Genomic DNA, 24,831 nt, shown 5'->3' with positions numbered 1-24,831 from the left:
GGATTGGAGAGATTATCAGAAGAAAGAATCCTTTCAGTGCAAGTGGAAATGCACTCTGGGAAGAAGGGGCTGGCTGGTAGGTTAACAGGGTAGAGCTAGCTTACAGAGCCAAACTGAAAACGATGAACTGAAGGCCAACCACTTGGAAAAAAACATAGACTTGAGAGAGGTTCACAGGAAGATGATTCAGAAGAAAAATATTTGGGACCAATTATGAGACTTACCCCACAGGCCAAGTCTGAAGTGAAAACGGTCTGGGGGGGAAGAGTAGTGGTAGTGCTAGTGGGAAGTAAAGAAGAACACAAAAAGTAAAGACTACTAAACTAAACAACACCTGCTAAAATGTAGAAATGACAGGAATCAAAAAAAGCACACTCAAAAGAATCAGATGGGCCCAGGCACAGCAAATTCCACTTTTGCCACTTTACTGTGAAACATTAGGCAAGCAATCAAACTTTTCAAAGCCTCTGTTTCTTAACCCACAAAATGGGGGTAATACTGTACAAGGTTGCGGTAAGAGTTTAAGCAATGAGAAGAGATATTCAAAGGCATAGCAGATTACAGAAAACCAAGAAATGTTCATTACTTCCTGATCTTCTTCTACAAAAACATAGTTATCTGCAAGAAATTTCTGGAAATAAGTTAACATGGTTCATTCCCATTTTTAAATCAAATAATTATGGGGATTAAAAAAAAAACAGCTAAATCAGCACTCTGCTAAAGCAGTTCATCAGCATGCCCAATCACTCCTCAAACAAGGGCATTACTTTCTCTAAAGTCCATTTTTTTTAAATTTTTATCAGAGTATAGTTGATTAACAACATTGTACTAAGTTTCCACTATATCACGGAAGCCCTATATATATGAACGTGAAAGTCACTCAGCTATGTCCGACTCTTGGTGACCTCACAGTTTATATGGTCCATGGAATTCTATAGGCCAGCATACTGGAGTGGGTACCTGTTCCCTTCTCCGGGGAATCTTCCTAACAAAGGGATTAAATCAAGGTCTCCCGCGTTGCAGGCAAATTCTTTACCAGCTGAGCCACCAGAGAAGCACAAAGAATGAATGATCTGCCCTCTCTGAGGTTCTAATTGAGGACCTTTAGATTATGAGACTGACACGCAGCCCACTGCACTAAGAGGGCAGACAGATATACATATATTCACTCTTTTAAAGATTATTTTCCCATATAGGTCATTACAGAGTATTGAGTAGAGTTCCTGATGCTATTCAGTAGGTCCTTTATTGCATGCTAAGTCACTTCATCTGTGTCCAACTCTGTGATCCTAAGGACTGTAGCCCGCCAGGCTCCTCTGTCCATAGGATTCTCCAGGCAAGAATACTGGAGTGGGTGCCAGGCCCTCCTCCAAGGGACTTTCCGGACCCAGGGATCAAACCCACATCTCTTGAGGCTCCTGTATTGGCAGGTAGGTTCTTTACCACTAGCGCCACCTGGAAAGCCCAGGTCCTCATTAGTTATCTATTTTATACATGAAAGTGAAAGTGAAAGTAACCCAATCAAGTCCAATACTTTGTGACCCCATGGACTAAACAGTCCATGGAATTCTCCAGACCAGAACACTGGAGTGGAGCCTATCCCTTCTCCAGGGGACCGTCCCAACCTAGAAATCAAACCAGGGTCTCCTGCAGTGCAGGCAGATTCTCTACCAGCTAAGTTAACCAGGGAAGTCCATTTTATACATAGCAGTGTGTATATGTCAATCCCAATCTCTTGATCTATCCCTTCCCCTGCCTTCCCCCATGGTAACCCCATATGGTTGTTTTCTACACCTGTGACTCTATTTCCATTCTGTAAATAAGTTCATTTGTAACATATTTTTTAGATTCCACATATAAGCAATACCATATGACATTTGTCTTTCCCTGCCTGGCTTCCTTCATTCAGTATGACAATCTCTAGGTTCATCCATGATGCTGCAAACAGCATTATTTCGTTTTTTATGAATAATATTCCATTGTATATATGTACCACATCTTATCATTCTTTTGTCAACAGTCCATTTTAAAATGTCCATTTTTAAATCAACAGTCTTAAAACATATAAACAATATCCGTAACCTAATATCTTCTATATAGTATTTTTGAGAGGTATACTGTACAGAATATCCACAAGAACACTACCTGTTAACTGGACAGAGAACTCCACCCAGAAAAATATTCATATAATAATGAATTTCATTTAATGACTCCACATGATATATCTACTATCAACATCTTTTAGTTTTATTTATAACCAAATGTTTCATTTCTAAAGGGCACTGTACTTGCCTAGTTACAGTCTAAATATACCAAATTATAAACTCCTTAAATATCTGGCTAAAACATCAGCTGGACCTGTGGTATCAGAGTACGGCTTAGTACTGTCCAGATCAATGCAGGACACTGAAAATGTGAAAACTGGTCTATCAACTATGCTAAAATCAAATAAGTAGTCTTATTTTCTGATACTACTATACCTAGAATAAATAAAATGTATCACTTTACTACACCTAGAATAAATAAAATGCATCACTTTTTTTTTCTATAATGCGTCCTGATTCAAAAAACAGCTTTATTTTCAGTACTACCTCAGACTCTGCCCAGCCACTGCACAGGCAAACATCTATCAACTCTTTACTTTTATCTTCCTATTATACTTCATCAAATGGAAATAACAGCTAACTTTAACTATGCTCCTTCTACATACACAAACTGTACTGGTTACTTTCTATCTTGAGGCATCTCAATAACTCTGACAGGGAGTAATTTTACAGAGATGGACACTAAGCCTCAGTACTGAAACTGAACATCGTAACAGATATAGCTCCACACATTAAACACACTTTCTTGTGGCCATGGTTTAGCTCATTCTGTACTCTCCTCTTAGCATGTTCTTTTTCCCCTTCCTATTAATTCATATCCATTCTTTTTTTAATTTATTTTTTAATTGAAAGATAACTATTTTACAGAATGTTGTTGTTTTCTGTAAAACCTCAGCATGAATCAGCCATAGGTATACATATGACCCCTCCCTCTTGAACCTCCCTCTCATCTCCCTCCCCATCCCACCCCTCTAGGTTGATACAGAGCCCTGTTTGAGTTCCCTGAGATGTACAGCACTATCTATTTTACATACGGTAATGTAAGTTTCCATGTTACTCTTTCCATACGTCTCACCCTCTCCTCCCCTCTCCCCATGTGCATAGTTTGTTCTCTATGCCTGTTTCTCCATGGCTGCCCTGCAAAGAAATTCTTCGGTACCATCTTTCTAGATTCCATATATATGTGTTAGTATACAATATTTATCTTTCTCTTTCTGGCTTACTTCACTCTGTATAATAGGCTCTAGCAATAGCAGAATATATGAATCAGAAGAACAGACTAGTGAGCTGGAAGATAAAATGGTGGAAGTAACTGCTGAAGAACAGAACAAAGTAAAAAAAAACAAAAAGAACTGAGGATAGTCTCAGAGACCTCTAGGACAATATATTAAACTCATATCCATTCTTTAAGGCTCAACTTTCCTCATGATGTCTTCTCTACTGCAATGCCAATGTTAAAATTTTTAAATATTTGATTTCAAGAATCAATAAAGAACAGAAATACAAAATTTTGTACTGAAATTTCAGTTTAATAATCTGTTAAAGTATAAGCCTCTGAAACTTACTAAGAACGTAGCTCAGTCCCTGGCATCTCATAGGCACTCAATAATCACTGCCAGGAGGAGAGAACAAAAAAAGCAAGGAGGAAGAGAAAGGGGAAAGGAGTATAGGACACGAGTCAGAAAAATCCCAGCTCCCATACGTTAGAATAAATCAAGACCCACTTGACTTTGCACTCTAAAATGTCTGGCTCTAGGTGAGTGATCACACCATCATGGTTATCTGGGTTAGTAAGATCTTCTTTGTATAGTCATTCTGTTTATTCTTGCCACCTATTCTTAATATCTTCTGTTTCTGGTAGGTTCGCACCATTTCTGTCCTTTATTGTGCCCATTTTTGAATGAAATGTTCCCTTGGTATCTCTAATTTTCTTGAAGAGATATCCAGTCTTTCCCATTTTATTGCTTTCCTCTATTTATTTGCATTGTTTCTTTGCATTGTTCACTTAGGAAGGCTTTCGTGTCTCTACTTACTATTCTTTAGAACTCTGCATTCAGATGGATATGTCATTCCTTTTCTCCTTTGCCTTTCACCTCTCTTCTTTTCTCAGCTATTTATAAGGCCTCCTCAGACTGCCATTTTGCCTTCTTGCATTTATTTTTCTTGGGGATGGTTTTGATCACCACCTCCTGTACAATGTTACAATGGAACCTCCATTTCATAGTTCTTCAGGCACTCTGTCATCTAATCCCTTGAATATATTTGTCACTTCCACTGTATAATCGTAAGGGATTTGATTTAGGTCATACCTGAATGAACTAGTGGTTTTCCCTACTTTCTTCAATTTCAATCTGAATTTGGCAACAAGGAGTTCATGATCTGGGCTACAGTCAGCTCCTGGTCTTGTTTTTGCTAACTGTATAGAGCTTCTCCATATTCGACTACAAAGAATACAATCAACTTGATCTTGGTATTGACCATCTGGTGATATCCATGTGTAGAGCTGTCTCTTATGTTGTTGGAAGAGGGTGTTTGCTATGACCAGTGCATTCTCTTGGCCAACAGAATAAATAACAACAATTCTATGTTCACCCTAATGTTGCATAAAAAGCATCTGACAAACTTCACCATTCATTTCTAATAAAAACAATAAATCAGCCAGAAATAGAATGAACTTTCTCAATCTGTTAAAAGCATTTACAAAAAAACCTATGGCTAACATCAGATGTAATGGTAAAGGACTGAATGTTTTCCCTCCCTAAGCACAAGACAACGATGCCCATTCTCACTGCTATTCAACATGCAGTGTAATAAAATAAGAAAATGTAATAACAACATACAGATTGGAAAGGCAGAAATGAAACCATCTTCATTCACAAATACCATGACCAGCTACAGATAAAATCCAAAAAAAAATCCAAAGAATCTCAAAAAACAGCCACAATAACTTAATAGGACAGTTTAGAATGACTGGTATACAAAAACTGTACTTCTAGCAACAAAAAATAGAATCTGAAATTTTTAAAGTATCATTTATGATAGCATTGAAAACTATAAAATAGGACAGTTGAATCTAACAAAATGTGTTTTAATATGCACATACTTAAAATAATTTTAAAATGCTAAAAGACACTAAAGAGGGCCTAAATAAATGGAAAGATATGCCATATTCATGAATCAGAAGAGTCAACACTGTTAAGATCTCAGTTCTCCCCAAATAGATTTCTAGATTCAATGTAATCTCAATGAAGATGCTACAAGACTTTTTGTAAAATCTTACTAGCTGATTCAAAAACTTATATGAAAATGCAATGGTCTAAAAAATAGCCAAAACAAATTTTTAAAATATGAAGTTGGGAGACTAATACTGATCTGAGACTTACTATAAAGCTGTACTAACCGACAATGGTCTTATTGCTGAAAGGACAGCTGTATAGAGCCGAAGCAAGTCAACATACAGACCTACACAAACATGGTCAACTAATTTTCAACACAGAGTCAAGGTAACTAGAATGGAAAAAGTGCAGTAACTTCAAAAAGAGTTCTGGTTTAACTAGACAACTACACAGCAAGGAGGGAGGCAGTTGGAACCTCAGCTCTTACCTCACACCAGATACAAACATTAAATTGAAATAAATGCTAGCCCTAAATTCAAGTGCTTAAACTGTAAAACATCCAAAAGAAAACATAAGTGAAAATTTAAATCAATCTTCAAAAATCAGATTATTGGTCAAGACAGGAATACTAGAGTCAGAATACCTAGATCCAAACTCCAATTTTCCAATAACTAATTATGCATCTCACTATTTTACTATCTCTATATCTCAGTTTTTCCCTCTTACTTGTATAATGATAGAGTGCCTACCTCACAGGGATTATACAAGGATCATATGAGATAATGCTTAGAAAATGCCTGATACATATTAAATACTCAGTAAGCATGTTTGCTACTTTTTAAATTGCCATTTAGTTACTTAAAAAAACACCTATCCAAGTTTCATAGTTCAAAATTTAGTGTTCCCTACTGTGAATCTTAGAAATGTATAAAGAATAAGAGTTCAGGTTCATTTTTCATTCAAATGCTGTCTAAAGAAATGATCAAGAATAAGGAATACAAAATTAAAAGAAAAATAAGGGAAGGGCAGAGAAACATATTTACTGTGCACCTTCAAGTATCCCAGGAAACAGATGCTTTACCTGGATTATCTTTTTTACTCTTTCTAGAAGGTATCTAGTGAGAAACATGAAACTTTTAATAAACCTTCATAAGTGGTCTTTAAATAGAAGTGCTGGCTTTCTATTTCAAATTATGGATTGGTGCCCAAAATGAAATGTTTCATTAAAAGTTTAGAGAGACTGAATTGTTATAAGGGATATTTGTAATTATTTAAATCAGAAAGTAATGTGTTAAGAATCACAATGAAGGATCTTCACATCATAAACCACAGAACCCTATCATCTTACTTAATATTACAATCATGACTCTGGCTACTTTTAAAATATGCATTAGAAAGCCAATAAAAGAGAAGATTACATCTGTCAATCTCTTAAGAGTTCCCAAGGTTATGAAAAATGAGAATTCTTTGGCACCTATTCCATCTCCAAAGATGTAGACGGAGGGAGAGTTTACAGCAAATAAAGTCATTCCACAAATTTCTCCTGGTTATTTTCCCATACTTCCTCAAAGGCAAAAAGCGGCACATCCTAAGAGTGGTAAGGAAATAAAAGCCCCCACCCCCGATCCTCCAGTGGAGGTACACTTACCTGCAGTGCTTTATTCTCTTTAAGATCCAACCCAAACACGTTGTGCCGCTTCACTCTAAAGAAGTCAGGCCCGAGGCCGTCGTCGTCCTCCTCCTCCTCGTCATCTCTGTCCAAGAACTGCACAGGGGCTTCCCTGCCCTTCTGGGACTCTTCACTGCTAGGGACAGACTCAAGTGGAGATCCTTTTGCTCTTCTCAGTTTCTCGTCCATTTCTTCTTCAGCTTCTTTCTCTTCTTCCTCTTTATCACTAATGCCACTAGCCAGTCTGTAACCTGTCCCTTCTAGTCTCTTCCCACCTTTCTGAAGAATAGACATTTTTTCACTGAAGTAGGCTCTAAATTCTTCCACTTCATCATTGGTGAGGGAGGGAGCCCTTGGCTCAATTACTTTATTATCTTCACTCACTACCAGTTCCCTGCTGGGTTGCTTTTGCATTCTCTGAAGAAATCTTATCCGTGGTGCCACAGCAAGACCAAGAGACCTTAAATATGAGCAAAGGAAAAGAGTTATCTCAACACACTGATGTCTGTGTTTATGAATTTATTATGAAATGGTTCCTCAGGAGTTCAGACATTTTAGAGCTTTTTTAAAAAAGAAAAATGTCCTTCTAAGATATAACTTCATCTTAACAGGTCAAGTGATCCAAAAGATACTGAATACTTGTCACAAAATATTGGAGATGTCTGTTTTCCATTAGGTGGTTAACATGATTAACAAAATAAAGAGCATAAAACCAGAAAAAAACAGCTACTAAATCTATTTCCAGTATAACTCTCTCAGCCTCAGCTTTCTCAAATATTAATACAAGACAAAAATATCTACCAGGGCTATCTCAGTTGTTGTAAATATCTGATGTACTAACTATATGAAAATACTTTGTAAAATATATTTTTATTTATATAAAAATATAAATACTAAAGCTCAGGGGAGGAAGTGGGAGGGAGGCTCAAGAGGGAGCAGATACATGTATACATACAGCTGGTTCACACTGTTGTACAGCAGAAACTAACACAACAATGTAAAGCATTTATATGCCAATTAAAAATAAATACTATTAAAGCTGGAAAAGACATGGCCATGAAAGAACACATGTTCTCTGCAAGGAATGAATTCAAGTATTATCATCCTCTCTTCTAAGACATTTAACATGGCACAGTGGGCTGCCGTCTATGGGGTCACACAGAGTCGGACACGACTGAAGTGACTTAGCAGCAGCAGCAGCAGTAACCTCTGTAAAAAAGGATATTTAAACCCAAGACCAAAAAAAGAAAAAATCTTATTTTCTCCTTCTAAGATCAAGACTTACTTTATGATTAGGTCTTTCCCAGCTTCGAAGTTCCCACAGAAGCATTGGAAATAAGCTTTTAATAAAAAGCTAACATTACAAAATGGATCCACTGCCTTTTTCCTAAGACATGATTCACAGAAACTGATGAGTATAATTGTAAAACCTGGATTCAAAAAACAGAACTACTGAAGTTCAAACCCTGGCTCTGTCAGCTACTAGCTGTGTGATCAAGGACATAATTAAACCTCTCTATACCTCAGCTCTTTTATTTGCAAGATGGCATGACAAGAGTACCTACATTATAAGACTGTTGTAAAAATGAGTTCATAGATACAATGCATCTAAAATAATGCCTGGCACATATACAGCCACTTCTGAGCACTTGTCATTATTACTGTTATAGGGATACAGTTCAGTTCAGTTCAGTCGCTCAGCCGTGTCCGACTCTCCGCGACCCCATGAATCACAGCACGCCAGGCCTCCCTGTCCATCACCAACTCCCGGAGTTCACTCAAACTCATGTCCACAGAGTCGGTGATGCCATCCAGCCATCTCATTCTCTGTCGTCCCCTTCTCCTCCCGTCCCCAACCTTTCCCAGCATCAGAGTCTTTTCCAGTGAGTCAACTCGTCACATGAGGTGGCCAAAGTATTACAGTTTTAGCTTTAGCATCAGTCCTTCCAATGAACACCAAGGATTGATCTCCCTTAGAATGGACTGGTTGGATCTCCTTGCAGTACAAGGGACTCTCAAGAGTCTTCTCCAACACCACAGTTCAAAAGCATCAATTCTTCGGCGATCAGCTTTCTTCACAGTCCAACTCTCACATCCATACATGACCAAGGGAAAAACCACAGCCTTGACTAGACGGACCTTAGGATCACAAATTCAGTATCCATCAGAAATTAAAACACCAACTTAAGGTGTACCATGTTTCCCAGGTGGCGCTAGTGGCAAAGAATTGCCTGCCAATGCAGGAGACTTAAGAGATGTCTGTTCAATCCCTGGGTCAGGAAAGTTCACTGGAGGAGGGAAGCATTAAAGACCCGTGTCTCTCCTGTTTGCTAATATCTCAGCTATGTCAAAGAGAAAACCAGGATAGAACACCATAAAGCATAAAAAATCAGCTAATAATCTAAACCATGAATCATACTCAGAAATTGTAAAATTAGTAACTGGTAAAGAGATAAACAAAAACACGTTTCCATAGCATCTGATTTGCTATCCATTACCTAAACAAAAAGTCAGTGACCTTACTTTGTTATCTTGCAAATTAAGTGGTTCTAAAATGTTATAACTGACAAATTACCTGTTATACTGAACTTGCAATCTAACATGAAGAACAGAAAACAGCAGCTTACCCAAATACAAGCTTTTATTAGACTCAACTTAAAGGTGAAAGTAAAAGTGAAAGTGAAGTTGCTCAGTTGTGTTCGACTCTTTGCGACCCTGTGGACTGTAGCCCACCAGGCACCTCTGTCCCTAGGATTCTCCAGGTAAGAATACTGGAGTGGGTAAAGGCACTCAAATTCCTGGAAAGCAGGCCAAATACAGAGACTTTGCTGTGAAAGTACATATTTCATCCCAGATTAGATTTCAAGCTGACATTCAAAGTATGAGTAACCCCAAGAGTGCTTCTCTAGGATTTTGTCACTACTTTTCCCACAGATAGAACCCCACTGAAAAACGGGCGCTCCCGAAAAGATTAGGGGAAAAATATCCTTCAAATATTAGCCAAAACAAGACCAAGAGTTTCATTTTCGTATAACAGTAATCGCAATTACTAAAGACAGACATTTTACTATGGTAACTGTGAGCACCTGTAAGAAACACCAAGACACAAAGAATACCCAGGCAATAAGCAGCATGGGATACCAATCTAAAATAAGGGAAGACCCAACGAAGAGACCTGCATCCAAAGCATAAGAACTGTGTGTGGTAAACCAGGTCAGCTTTTCAGAAAATAAGACATTTCAAGATATCAAAGAATGCCGGTCAACTGCTCTCCATCTCCTTTAAGACCAAACTACAGGAAATTGTCAGCCTAACTTATATGAATTTATACTCACAAATAAGAAATTTCTTTCTGATTGAAGTTCCTGACTGAATTGAACAGTCAACAAGTTTCCTACAGTTTTATACAGTCTTTTTCTCTGCAAATCTTCAACAGATTCTTTTAAGGTAACATAAAGAGGTTTAAACTAGGATTCTCAGAACCAGGTTTCAAACAAATTCCCTCTAACTCTAAGGACTCACAATCAAAACTATAATATGAATACTTACAGGGCATAGTCAGGTATAGGTAACTTGTTCACATCAAATATTTCTTTATCCTTCATCAGATACACTGAACGTATGTAGGAGACAAAACACTGTAAACAAAAAAGGTTGAGGTATATGACATAATAGTCAGAAATGGAAAATGAACTTTAACTGAGATAAAAGAAAGTAATCAAAGGAATAAAGTCAACAGTAGTGAAAACTCAAAAATAGCTGAGTATATCTCCATTCCATAAAAACAAAAGAACTCTACCTTTACAGAATTGGTTTCATCAATTTGGTTTCATCAAGCCAACTGAACATAAAATATAAGCTTCTCAAAAAGCTATTCTATAAGTTAAAATCATTGAGGCACATTAATGGGAAAAAATACAGGTTTGGGAATAATACAGTTGAAATCTGAGTTCCACATCTTACAAGCTGAGCAAGTTTATTATTTCTCTGTCAGTTTCCTCATCTACCAAGATAATATAAAAGTACCTTCTACTTTGAATGTAATGAGAAATAAATGAGAAAAATGCATGTAGACTACTTGAGCATTTTTTCTGAAATACATTAAATATCAATGAATACCAGTTATTAAAAATAATTATTACTGGAAAACATCCTTATAATAAAACTATTACAACAAAATAAAATTTTACTATACCTAAACTTAATAAAATCATAACAGGAAAAGTTTAGGGATAAACTTTTATAAATTTAATAAATTCTTTACTGAAATTTCAAGTAATTCATCATTATAATTTCAAGTAGTTTGTCATTAACTTGCAATATTTCCTTCTGTTTGTGTTTTAAAAAAAAGTAAACTATCTTTATGCCAAGAACCATTGCAAACTAAAAAGTAAACATGGTCCTAAATGCTCTGTCAGTCTGAAAAACAAACAAGCAGCAATGATGGTGAGATATATCAAAGCAGTTTTATTTTTTTACTTTAAAATTAAGTTTTGTAAAGTATATTTAATTCCCACTTCTATATTTCCTAAACTTCACATTTTTTCTAACTACACTAATCCTTTCTTCAAACCATTTACACTAATCTCCAAACCATTTTCCCTGTCTCCATAGGCGTTAAAATGAATAATTCAAGGATAATTTTCCACCCACAATCACCCACAAGAAATCACCCCAGTTGCTTATCATTTTTGTTCTATCCAGATTATAATCAAAAGCTAGAAAATCACTTCTATGAAATCAAATAGCTTGCTGCAGCTGCCAACAGTTAGCCATTCTGCTAAACCATGCATGACACCCAATAAATCACATCGTTTATTTCAATGTGCTTTTCTATAATCTTGTACTAGAAGGCTAATTTCTGTTTGCAGAAACCACTGACAAAACATCCTTACTGTTTTTCATATTTCCTGATCCATAACTGAATGAGCCAGGTATGCAGTAAGTCACAACATCAGAATTCACGTACACTATTTATTTTCAAATTGTGCATACTATTTCCAAAGCTTCTAAAAGATTTAACTCTGAGCTTAAAGTATGCTGCTAGATGAAACATGCACATAAGTGTTTTCATGCCAATATATGCCCAAACGTTTTAAGAGAAATATTCTGTTTAAAGACGATTTTCATTAGATTTCAGGTAAAGTGAGCTTACATAAGTTTGAATACGTTTTATTTATATATTTTAGGATGAATTTCATGTTTTTCTCTTATATTTTAGAATTAATTTCTCCTGATGTATCGTGGAAGTTCTGAAGAAAGTCAGACCTGGATTTAAATCTTAGGTCTATCACTTAATAGATACATGACCCTGGACAATTTTTAATTTTCTCAAGCTCCTGTTTTCCCATATACAAAATCAAATCAATTTTCACCTACCTCACAGGTTGTTGGGAAGATTAAATAATAATACACATCAAACTGTCATATAGGGTCATACCATGGCTAAGGGCCTATCACATACTAAGCATCTGAATTTAACTTTCATCATAAGCATAGTGATAAATAATTTGATAAAAAATAACCCAAGTTAACTTTTCAAGTGTAAGATATTCTCTTTAAATAAAACTTCTTTGCTTTGAATATCTAATTTCAAAACCATTAACCCAAAAGACTAACTCCTGACTTTTTCTGCTCAGGCTCCTCTATCTCTTCAGGATGGCCTTTCCGTACCTCCTCTTTATTTTCTTCTTCCCAATCTCTGAATCCCTACTATCTAACTCACTGTTGATGTGTTAAAAGAAATGCAGATATAGATTTCCTATGTGGATCTCATAACTAAAATATAAGCAAAAGAGTGCTGAAAATGAAGAGCTTCATAACAGGGATTCAAATATCTGTCAATTCAAATACTAAACCGCTGTAAGCACAATGCAAAATAATTTCACATCTTCCTTTTTTAAAGAATCTGCTGCTGGGTACGCTAAGAACAAAAAAATAAGTATAACTAAAAGTGACATTTCCTTGGGTATTTGCTAATCAAGAGGACTTATAAGTCCAAAAAAGCAGTTTGGGAACATTATGTCACATTTATAGATTAAAACCTCATTTCTAAAGACAATTTAGCAAGAATGCTATGCTTTCTGGAAATTTAACCTATTAATTTCACAGTCAAGAGAGTACAGAAGTTAATAACAACTTTACTGAAGAAACCAAGTTGATAACTTTATCAAGTTATCTTGTATACTTAATAATCATTAAGCGGATTTTCTATACGTCTGACAAAATTATGGACAAGTAATAGACATTTTTCCAAGTTATTATAAGAAATATATAATTTTTGGACTTTCCTGGCAGTCAGTGGTTAAGACTGTGAGCTTCCACCACAAGGGGTATAAGTTCAATCCCTGGTTGGGGAACTAAAATCCGGCATGTCACGTGACATGGCCAAAGAAAAATTTTTTTAAAGAAAGAAAGAAATATGTAACTTTTTCAAAGTTAAAGAATAAGGTAAAGCTATCTTAAAAGTATACTACCTGAATATCTGAAGTAGCAGGAAATGATACAATTGAACTTTATTACATGCTTTAGTCCAAGGAAGGTATCCAATTCAAAAATAACTTACCCTTTGAGCTCTTTCTTTTAAATCTTGATCTTGAGCTAAAAATGACTCCAATTTTTTCTGAACATCTATAAGTTTTTCTGGATTGATTCTTTTATAACAAAAAGATAAAAGTTAAACTAAGACATCTCAACTTTAGAAACTGAAAATAGTATACATTATTTTCTATCTTCCTCAGTATTTTTTAAAAAACCATAACATTTTTTCTCATCTATGACCCAGATTAGACTGAAATTATACTAGACCTAAATTTCAAACAATGCAGAAAAAATAAATAAAATAAAATCAGACATTTTCTCTAAACAACCGACACTGAGTGAAAGATTAGGTTAACACCACAATTAGCAATGTTCCTCTTAAGTCTTTAAAGATAGAAAGCAGCCTCTCATGGGAAGTGGATCATCAATGAAATGGAACAAATGAAGGCAAATGTCATTTTTTAGAAGATTTCCATTTCAGTCAAATATCAAAAAAACTAAATTCAAATAATAATCAAGTAGTCAAGGATATAAACACTGTTTTCCTTATCTGGAAATTAGGCATAATATAACAGATTGTTACTTAAACTTGCCCAGGTTTAGAATGACAATTATGGGGAAAAAATGAAATTCTTACAAGCATCTATTCTATATTTCACAAAGGAAATCCCACTTGTTTTCCCTGATTTTAGACTAAACAATTTTGTTCCTGAAAAGTTGCAGTGGTGATAGGTGGTAGCAGATGAGATTTTTCTTTAATTACAGAAAATATCAAAATACACATATGTAAGAACCTTAACTCAGCCTCAACAATTACAGAGCTCACACCCAACTTTGTTTTATCTAAACCTTTACCTACTCCTCCACCAAATCTAACCACCCTCCAAGTTACTTTCCTGCAAATTAAGCCAGGGTGTTTCAAGGGCTCCAATATAAGTGAAAGTCACTCAGTCGTGTCTGACTCTTTGCGACCCTATGGACTATACAGTCCATGGAAATCTCCAGGTCAGAATACTGGAGTGGGTAACCTTTCCCTTCTCCAGGGGATCTTCCCGACCCAGGAATTGAACAGAGGTCTCCACTGCAGGCGGATTCTTTACCAACTGAGCTATCAGGGAAGCCCCCCAAAAAAACAGTGGTTAGCTGCCATAAAGTAGGTGGCAATGCCTTAACCGTATGCGTGTTGTCAGACCTGAGAGGCTCTTCCATCCTAGTCAAGGGGAGTGCTAACTTTCTCTCCTTTCATACAACACAATGTAAATGAGCCTGCAACCAATTCTGCTGACACACAATCTAAAAGTCTTTGATGACAGGAGAGCACAATCCTCTGAAAACGACAAACAATCCTAAAAATAAGTTCATCCAAGAGGTTTAATCCTTTCAACTATCAATGCCTCCTGATGCCAACAAGGTCTGTTTTTCATCTTGTATTCTCCTCTGATCATTTTCTAAGAGTTGCTAAACAAAAAGTCCAAAATCAGACAGCAGAAAAGATTAGAGGGAAGAGGGAATTAACGTGGACATAATTAGGCACAATAATTTCATGCCTTCATTTTTCTAACAACGACATCAAGACAGCAAGTCATTCTTACTTGATTTCCTTCACAGGCACTTTCTTCTGAAGAAGCTGCTGCACCATCCCTTTTTCTTCTGAGGGAAGCAAAATTAATAAAGCTTCACCATCCTCTTTGTACCTAAATAAAAAAACAAAATCTCTTGCACATTAATGCAACCTGCATTTTACATTTTAACAGCTTGATGAATAGGTAACAAGAAAACAAGTTCACCAAATTAGTAAATATTAGGAATACCATGTTCTTTAACATCTGTGACAACAGAAAACTAGGGCCTCTTGAACATCTTTTTCAAATATCCATCACTACTTACACCTCCTAGTGATTTTGTACTACAACTCCTAGTAAAGACACACAAAAAAGGTCATCTCAAAACATTCTCTTAAGGGTTCGTATATAAATATGAAGGGAAAATAAATTTTTATAGTTAATCAAATAAACTATTTACTGAGAAACTCTGTGCCAGGTATAAACTGGGAAGAACAAAAACAAGATGAACATCCCTATCTCCAGTGATCTAAAATTATGGTTACCAGAAAAGACAAACACATGCACAAGCAAGAGATTCAAAAAACAGCCCCAGAACAGTAAAGCAGTAGTGTGAAAGGACAGCCACTGGCAATAAATGCCAGGAACTCAGAAGTGAAAGGAAGACACTCAAGGTTAGCCAAAGAAAAAGAGAAATATGTCAATGCAAATGAAATCTGAGGTGGGCGTAAAAAACGTATAGAAGGGGAAAGGCTATAATAATCCAAAGAGGAAGAATGGCATGAACAAAGGAGTGGGAACCAGGAAACAAACACAAGAGTAAACTAAAGATAGGAGAAAGATAGCACTTTTTAAAAAGCTGAAGGATAAGAAACTCTTTCAACATTCTATATCCAAATTCAGAGATGGAGAGAGAACGTAAAAAGGCTCCCAAAGTCTAGGCCAGAGCTGCAGCAAAAGAGGTAAAGAGAAATCTCAAGGATATCAAAAAGGCATCCAAAGAAAATCTCAGTCTTCAGACTGACTCATAAGCAAAAATAATAAGTCTAACCATCTACATCTATCTTATCTACCCTTTCATACATTCGGGGATAATCTTGGAGGATGAGTCATGAGTAAAGTCACAAAGGGGCCATATTCAAACATTTGAAATTATACCTAACAGAATACACACATGAAAGGGGAAGGTTAAGACGGATTACAACACTGAAATTTAGAAGAAAAAGATTCCCAAAGGAAAAACAAGTCCAAAGTCAAATCCCACAAAGCAAGTATCTTTTAATAAAGATTATCACTGGCTTTTTACATCACACACATCTTTTCCCAGTAATAATGTAAGACACAAATTATCTCCCACATACCAACAACTAAAATTTTCCAGTAAGCTTTTATTTCAAAAAGAAAAGTGCTTTTAAAAAAGCATAAGAACATTTCCCTCTTTTTTAAAAATGCTTACAAGAATAATCCCATTTACCCATGAGCTAGCTTTTACATTTCTGAAGCAATATCCAAGGCCCAAAGCTAAATATATGCATAAAGAGAAATAAATGTTCTTCATAAGACCTACATTTTAAAATTCTATATATTTAGATATTTTATTTTAAGAAATGTTGTAGGCACACACACACCAAAAAAAAAAAAAAAGCCCTGCATCTGAACTACAACAAAAAACCTCATTTTTATCATCAGTGTTAGTACTATGCTACTTTTATATAACTCTTCAGAAATTATGATGAGCTTCATTTTACACTGACTTGCCAATCTTAAAAACAAGCAACCAATAGAGGAAGCAAATAAAAAGTTCCTGAAAGGCCAAAAAGTTGGCCCAAATAAATAAGCAGCTGATGACTACATATTGGAGACTTCAAACTTTCAATTTAGTATTTTTTTTCAACTCTACCAGGATTCCCTCCACAAAGTAGAATCCTCAATAGACTGATCATGATTACCGGATATCAGGAAACTTACCTCTACACACTACAAGGAACACAAGTAAAAAACAAAAAATTGAAATATTTTTAAAAATCTACATCTGTTATATAATTTTAACTCATTTAACACATAATGTACTACGAACATTAGTGTATTCTCTTGATGATTAAACTGACATGTATGAATTTGCCTTTCATATCTAACATACACCATATGAACCTAAAAGCTGGTCACTAAATATCTGGTGAAAAAATACAAACAAACCACTAGAAGTTCCCTAGCAGATGAAATACTGAATTTGGAGTCAAGAGAGCTGATTTCAGTCCCAGCCCTACTATTCATTAGCTTTATAATCTTGAATAATGATTCATTTTATCTCTACATATTATATGTTCTTATTTATACTTTACAGTTTGAATTATATGATCTTTATTCCTTCAGGATCTAAATTCTAGTATCAATATATTAGTCACTGTTCACAATATAAGGATGATCAAGAGGTGTAGAAATGGGGGCCACCGTTGGTCCCACTCTGCTATTCCACAGTGCTTCTCTTTTTTGTCCCCTCCCTGCGTCTGCTTCTATCCTCCCTAGGCCTTACCTGTGGCAACAAGCCCCAGGAGTTCCTATCACTGAGGGAAAACAGTACAGTCAGCCATGCAGATGCAGACAGACAATATAAGAATCAGAGTTCAACTGCTCCTCCTGCACAACGTGGTACAAAGGAGAGCTTATTCCAGGAAAAAGGGTATCTCTGAGTCACAGAATATGTAAAGACCCTACACTAGATTCAAAAAGTCAAAATAAAAGACTGGGAAATATCCTGTAGCCTAAGTCATCCGCAGCCTAAGATCTTAGAAATACAAACAGGAATACCACATACGCTCAATAGTTTGACAAATGAGATTCACCAAAAATTAACTGGAAAGACCCCAAGCTAACATGCATTGCATGGAAAGCTTCCAGCAAACTGATTAAGTACAAGAATTTATGGAGTTCATTAAACTGTCAACTCTGTCCCCAGAAAAGAAATTTTAAAAAAGACTAAAGTTTTAATTAATTAAAAAGAAAATGAAAATTCATAAAAATGGTTCTGATATTACTGAAAATTATACTTTCAGGAACCTGAGAGATATGATTAACCCCATTTCAAAGAAAAGAAACTGAGATGTTGATAACATAAGGTCCAAGGGTACACAGCTATCAGGTGACACAGCCGTATCTAAACCTAAATTTCTTGACTTTTAAGGATAGTGTTCAATCAACTGTGGGATATTTGTCTCTCACAGTCCAAAAAAAGAAGGTAAACTCATATATTTAAGTTTAGCCTTGTTAGGTAGGTAGAATAGGAAATAGGAATCCAGAGGGAAGGGAAAAGCCCGCAAAAACAGAACAAAGGAAGGTCAAAGGAAGGTCCAAGGACCAGAGTGAGGACCTCAGGTAGAACAAACAGCACTCCTGGCTGGCCCAATTTACATAAGGCAGGCCCAGGGGGAGGAAAAAACATATAAAAAGAGGAGCCAAAGGACTGGTTCTCCCACCCCGCCACCCCACGCTGAGCTGTGACACACCGAGGGCCGAGGGTTTTAATGTCCATCACTCCAAATCTTTGTGGTGATAAGACAGAACCGAGGAGCGTACACTTGCCTGACATCCTCATGACCACAAATAGCAGCAAACAAATAAAAATATATACTTTCCTTCTCCAAGTACCTGACTTTGGAACATTCTAGAAGCTAACTTTGGAACATTCTAGAACCTGACTTTGGAACATTCTAGAAGCTCTGCAAGGGAGCAGTGGCTACTAGACTTTATTAAATGAAAATAGCTAGTTTGGGGCACGCTGGTAAGACCATGAGTTGTAGAGTCAGTAAGATCCAAGTATAAATCCCAGTCACAGTACTCCCAGAGTGATCTTCAGTTCAGTTCAGTCAATCAGTTGTGTCAGACTCTTTGCAACCTCCATTTGAGTAAACCCTGGAGTTTACTCAAACTCATGTCCATTGAGTCGGTGATGCCATCCAACCATCTCATCCTCTGTCATCCCCTTCTTCCGCCTTCAATCTTTCCCAGCATCAGGGTCTTTTCCAATGAGTCAGTTCTTCACATCAGGAGGCCAAAGTACTGGAGTTTCAGTTTCAGCATCAGTCCTTCCAAAGCATATTCAGAACTGATTTCCTTTAGGATGGACTGGTTGGATCTTCTTGCAGTCAAAGGGACTCTCAAGAGTCCCTTCTTCTCAAACACCACAGTTCAAAAGCAACAATTCTTCATGAGTGATCTTAAGACACATTTTTACCTCAGGATCTCTGAGAAACAGTTTTCTAGTACAAAGACTTCTCTAATAAAGCTACTATAAAGGCTAAATGATTTCAATCATGTTCACCCAGCTATGTGTTAGGAAGTGAATGGCTAAGCCACAATCCATTGTTCACTGTGGGGGTGCAGGAGAAGGTAGGGAAGAAGTGATCCTGGCCAAAAAAACAAGGGATGCAGTTGAATCTTCTCCTCATAAACAAGTTTCCTGGGAAACAGAAAAGGTAAATCTGCTAGAATGAGAGGCCTCATCTATGAGATGCTAATATGATATACTAGGTTTGTTTACAGTCTTATGTATTTAAGAGGTAGGTCTTTGAGGTCAGCTTCATAACTACACCAATGATCTATCTGTGTAAGTGATAAACCTTATATATCACGTAGAGACTTTGAGGTTAATCTGAGCCAGAGCACAACCTGATGTGTCAAGAATGCATCTGTGGAGAGTGATGGAGGTCCCAGACCTTCTCCCACTTCACCTATACCTTGTGATTACCTCTGTACTTGAAGTTACGTATCAGTGAAGCTTGATATTAGGTGTGGGAGGCAGATTCTAAATTACTGGCTCCCAATACGGTAATATTGCTGGGAGATTATCAATAACCTCAGAAATACAGTTGACACCACCCTTATGGCAGAAAGCAAAACCCTAAAGGGCCTCCTGAAGGTGAGAGGAGAGTGAAAAAGCTGGCTTAAAACTCATCACTTAAAAAACTAAGATCATGTCTTCCCATCACCTCATGGCAAACAGATGGAGAAACCATTGAAACAGTGACAGACTTCATTTTCTTGGGCTCCAAAATCACTGCAGATGGTGACTGTAGTCATGAAATTAAAAGACGCTTGCTCCTTGGAAGGAAAGCTATGACCAACCCAGACAGTATATTAAAAAGCAGAGACATCATTTTGCCGACAAAGGTCTGTACAGTCAAAGTTATAGTTTCTCCAGTAGTCATATATGGATGTGAGAGTTGTACTATATAAAGAAAGTTGAGTACCAAAGAATTGATGCTTTTGAACTGTGATGTTGGAGAAGACTCTTGAGCATCCCTTGGACTGCAAGGAGATCAAACCAGTCAATCCTAAAGAAAATCAGTCCTGAATATTCACTGGAAGGACTGATGCTAAAGCTGAAGCTCCAATACTTGGCCACCTGATGCGTAGAGCCAATTCATCAGAAAAGACCCTGATGCTGGGAAAGATTAAAAGCAGGAGGAGAAGGCGATGACAGGATGAGATGGTTAGATGGCATCACCGACTCAATGGAAATGAGTTTGAGCAAGCTCCGGGAGATGGTGAAGGATAGGAATGTCTGGCATGTGCAGTCCATGGGGTCGCAAAGAATCAGGCATGACTGGCTGACTGAACAACAACAACAAATACAGTAAGTTCCCTACATGTGAACCTTCTAGCTGTGAATTTTCAAAGAAGTGAAAATACGCTTGCATGTCCAATCACAAAGGTTAGTTCATGCATCTGGTGCACACTCTCATATGCAGGCATCCTCTACAAATCGCTGCACTTTATAGTGTATTTTACTGTACAGTACTGTATTTCTTTACTTCAAGCCAGATCTGCAAGAGGACATCTTCATTGTATTACTTGCTGTGGAACACAAGGAGCTTACTAATGAAAGCCTGATGGAATTGAAGGCTCAGAGAAAAGATGAAGAGAGACAACAGGAAGAAGTAACTGAAGACCAAAGAGATTCACAATGCAGGAAATGGCAAGGGGATTTCCTTTATTTGAGGAAACAATGTTAGTTTTTGAAGCACGGGACCCAAATGTAGAACAGTACACAAAGGCTACAGCAGTCGTTGGAATGCAATCCTTTGTTACCATGTCATCTATGACAAAAAAAAAAAAAGTGCTACTACCCAGACATCACTGGATCATATTTTTCAAGAAGACAAACAGAACTGAATCCCACAAGGAACTAGAACCTGGGTCATCAAGGTCAGGCATGAGTGAAATTACAGCTTGCCTTCCATCTCCTATTGCTGAAGATTCTTCAGCTCTACCATCTCCCACTGCCTCTCCCTTCTCCAGCTAATAACTCTTCTTACCTGTTCACTTAATGCCAGCCCCGGTATGCCAGCTGTTATACCACACTACTGTACTTTTCAAGGTACTGTACTATAGGATTTAAAACATTTTCTTTCTTTTTTGTGTTTCTTATGTATTATTCATGTGAAATGTAATATAAACCTATTATAGTACAGTTCTGCATAGTTGATTGCGTTAGTTGGGTACCTAGGCTAACTTTGATGGACTCACAAACCAACCAGACTTATGAATGTGCTTTTGGAACAGAACTCATTCGTATGTAGGGGACTTACTATAATCTGGGTCTCCTGGCCAAGATGAAGTGTTGACACTGGTCTTAGGTTTGACATTTGCAAAGGCAACAAAAGCAAAAACAAGCAAGAGAAAAGAAAACCATCAACAAAACAAAAACGTAACCTATTGAATGGGAAAAATATTTGCAAACCACATATCTGATAAGGTTTATAACAACCAAAATGTTCAAGAAATTCACACAATAGCAAAAACCAAACAATCTGATTCAAAAAATGGGTAGAGAACTTGAGTAGACATCTTTTTCAAAGAAGACATACAAATGGCCAACAGGTACATGAAAAGGTTCTCAACATTACTAGTAATTAGAGAAGGAGAAGCCTGGTAGGCTACAGTCCACGGGGTCGCAAAGAGTCGGACACGACTAAGCGACGGAACGGAACGGAAATCAAAACTACTATAAGATATCAACTCACATCTGTCAGAATGGCTATTATACAAAACATTGGAAATGACAAGTATTGGCAAGAATGTGGAGAAGCAAACCCTTGTGCACTGCTGGTGCAAATGTAAATTGGCACAGTCAGTACAGAAAACTACCACCATACAATCCAGCAATTTCCACTTCTGGGTATTTATCCAAAAAAAAAAACAAAAACACTAACTTATAAATCTGTTCTCTATGTGTGAATCTCCATTGTTGCCCTGAAAATAAGTTCATCAGTACCATCTTTCTAGGTTCCATATATACGTGCTAAAACACAATATTTGTTTATCTCTTTCTGAATTACTTCTCTCTGTATAATAGGCTCTAGGTTCATCCACCCCATTAGAACTGAATCAAATGTGTTCCTTTTAATGGCTAAGTAGCCACTCCAGTACTCTTGCCTAGAAAATCCCATGGATGGAGGAGCCTGGTAGGCTGCAGTCCGTGGGGTCGCTAAGGGTCAGACACGACTGAGCGACTTCACTTTCACTTTTACACATTGGAGAAGGAAATGGCAACCCACTCCAGTGTTCTTGCCTGGAGAATCCCAGGGACGGGGGAGCCTGGTGGGCTTCCGTCTATGGGGTCACACAGAGTCGGACATGACTGAAGTGACTTAGCAGCAGCAGCAGCAGTATATATATTCCACTGTATATATGTACCACAGCTTCTTTATCCATTCATCTGTCAAAGGACATTTAGGTTGCTTCGATGTCCTAGTTACAGAAAATGGTGCTGCAATGAACACTGGGGTACATATAACAATCTAGAGGGGTGGGAAAGGGTGGGAGGTAGAGGTTCAAGAGGAAGGAGACATTTATACACCTATGGCTAATTCATGTTGATGTATGGCAGAAATCAAACCTATATTCTGAAGCAATTATCCTGCAAGTAAAATAAATTTTTAAAAGATACTAACTCAAAAAGATATATGCACCCCCATGTTCACTGCAGCATTATTTACAATAGCCAAGATATGGAAACAACCTTAGTGTCCACCAACAGATAAATAAAGAAGATGGGTGTGTGTGTGTGTATTAGTTAGTTAGTTAATATTAGTCGTTCAGTTGTGTCCAATTCTTTGCAACCCCATGGACTGTAGCGCACCAGGCTTCTCTGTCCATGGAATTCTCCAGGCAAGAATACCAGAGTGGGTAGCCATTCCCTTCTCCAGGGGATCTTCCCAACTCAGAGATCAAAGCCAGGTCTCCTGTATTGCAGGCAAGATTCTTTACCATCTGAACCACCAGGGAAGGCCTATATATATACATAGATATATAGCTATAGATAGATATATAGATATAAAAAATATATGTGTGTATGTGTGTGTGTATACTCACAATGGAATATTACTCACCATTTAAAAAAAATGAAATTTTGTGTCTGAAACAACAACCTCGAGGGCATTACACTACGGAAAATAAGTTAGAAGCATGTGGAACAAAAATAGATTCAAAAAACAGTAAGTGAAATATGCCAAAGAAAGACAAATAGTGTATGATCTCACTTATATGTAAAATCTAAAAGCAAACAAAATACCAAGCTCACAGATACAGAGAACAGACTACTGGTTGCCAGAGGCAGGGGGTAGGGGGTGGACAAAACGGGTGAAGGGAAACAAACTTCCAGTTGTAAAATAAGTTATGTGGATTTAATATACAACAAGGCAACTATAGATAATAATACTGCATTGTAGGGGTCCCCAACCTCCAGGATCTAATGCCTGATGATCCGAGGTGAAGCTGATGTAATAATAACAGAAAAAAAGTGCACAATAAAAATAAGGTGTTAGAATCATCCCAAAACCACCCCCACCCCCTGTCCAGGTTTGCAGAAAAATTGTCTTTCACAAAACCAGTTCCTGCTACCAAAAAGGTTGGAGAACGCTGTATTTGAAAGTTGCTAAGATGGAAGCATAGAAGGACACGTGCTCATCTTCTCTTACGAGAACACCGAAATCACACCTAGCTGTTGAACAACCATTGACAGGAGGATACTGGAACCCACCAAAAAAGACATACCAATGTCCAAGCACAAAGGAGAAGCTGCAAAGAGACAGCAGGAGTGGAACAATCACATTAAAATCAAATCCCAGGTGGATGACCCACAAACTGGAGAACAATAATAGCAAAGAAGTTCTTACAGTGTTGCAAAGATTCTAGACACCACATCACTTTCCAACCTGAGGATCCGACAAAGGGACTGGGAATCCCCGGGGAATCTGATTTTGAAGGACAGCAGGATATAATTACAGAACTTCCACAGGACTGGGGGAAACACAGACTCTTGGAGGGCACAAACAAAACCATGTGTGCACCAGAACCCAGGGGAAAAGAGCAGCGACCTCACAAGAGACTGAGCCAGACCTGCCAGGGAGTGTTTGAGGATTTCCTGCAGAGGTGTGGGTGGGCACTGGCCTGGCACGGGGACAGGGGGACTGGCAGCAGAAGCCCAGGGAGGTGAATACTGGCATAAGTCCTTTTGGAGACAGCCAGTAGCCTACCATAGAGCTGGAGATTCCAGGACTGGTTGCCTCAGGTCAAACAACTAACAGGGAGGGAGCAAGCAGACAACTGCATTGAAAATTTACTGAGCACAGTGCTCGCACCAGAGCAAGACCCAGTTTTCCCCACAACCAGTCTCTCCCATCAGGAATCCTGCGCAAGCCTCTCATTCTCATCCATCAAAGGGCAGACAGAAGAAACAAGAACTACAATCCCACAGACTCCAAAATAAAAACCACAATCACAGAAAGCTACCCAAAATGATCACATGGATCACAGGCTTGTGTAACTCAATGAAGCTA

The 24,831-nt window shown here is 37.5% G+C and overlaps 1 protein-coding gene and 1 non-coding gene across 2 annotated transcripts in view; both read right to left on the bottom strand.

The window, feature by feature from the left end:
- The window catches only part of DDX10 (DEAD-box helicase 10), a 329,965-nt gene that overhangs the window by 261,768 nt on the left and 43,366 nt on the right, over window positions 1–24,831 (bottom strand). Inside the window, exons 10-13 of the mRNA XM_055422984.2 lie at window positions 15,023–15,124; window positions 13,456–13,543; window positions 10,440–10,528; window positions 6,870–7,350 (exon numbers count right to left, since the gene is read on the bottom strand). Coding sequence (XP_055278959.2) covers window positions 6,870–7,350; window positions 10,440–10,528; window positions 13,456–13,543; window positions 15,023–15,124 — 760 coding nt within the window. The remainder of the gene's footprint in view (window positions 1–6,869; window positions 7,351–10,439; window positions 10,529–13,455; window positions 13,544–15,022; window positions 15,125–24,831) is intronic.
- LOC129554938 (U6atac minor spliceosomal RNA) lies at window positions 14,558–14,683 on the bottom strand. Its single transcript, XR_008685666.1, has one exon. It is a non-coding gene; the product is annotated as a U6atac minor spliceosomal RNA (small nuclear RNA).

This window comes from Moschus berezovskii, chromosome 14 (assembly GCF_049115385.1).
Source record: "Moschus berezovskii isolate FMDL1 chromosome 14, NW_MosBer_1.0, whole genome shotgun sequence".
Taxonomy (NCBI): Eukaryota; Metazoa; Chordata; class Mammalia; order Artiodactyla; family Moschidae; genus Moschus; species Moschus berezovskii.
This window is presented reverse-complemented; position numbering and strand designations above follow the sequence as displayed.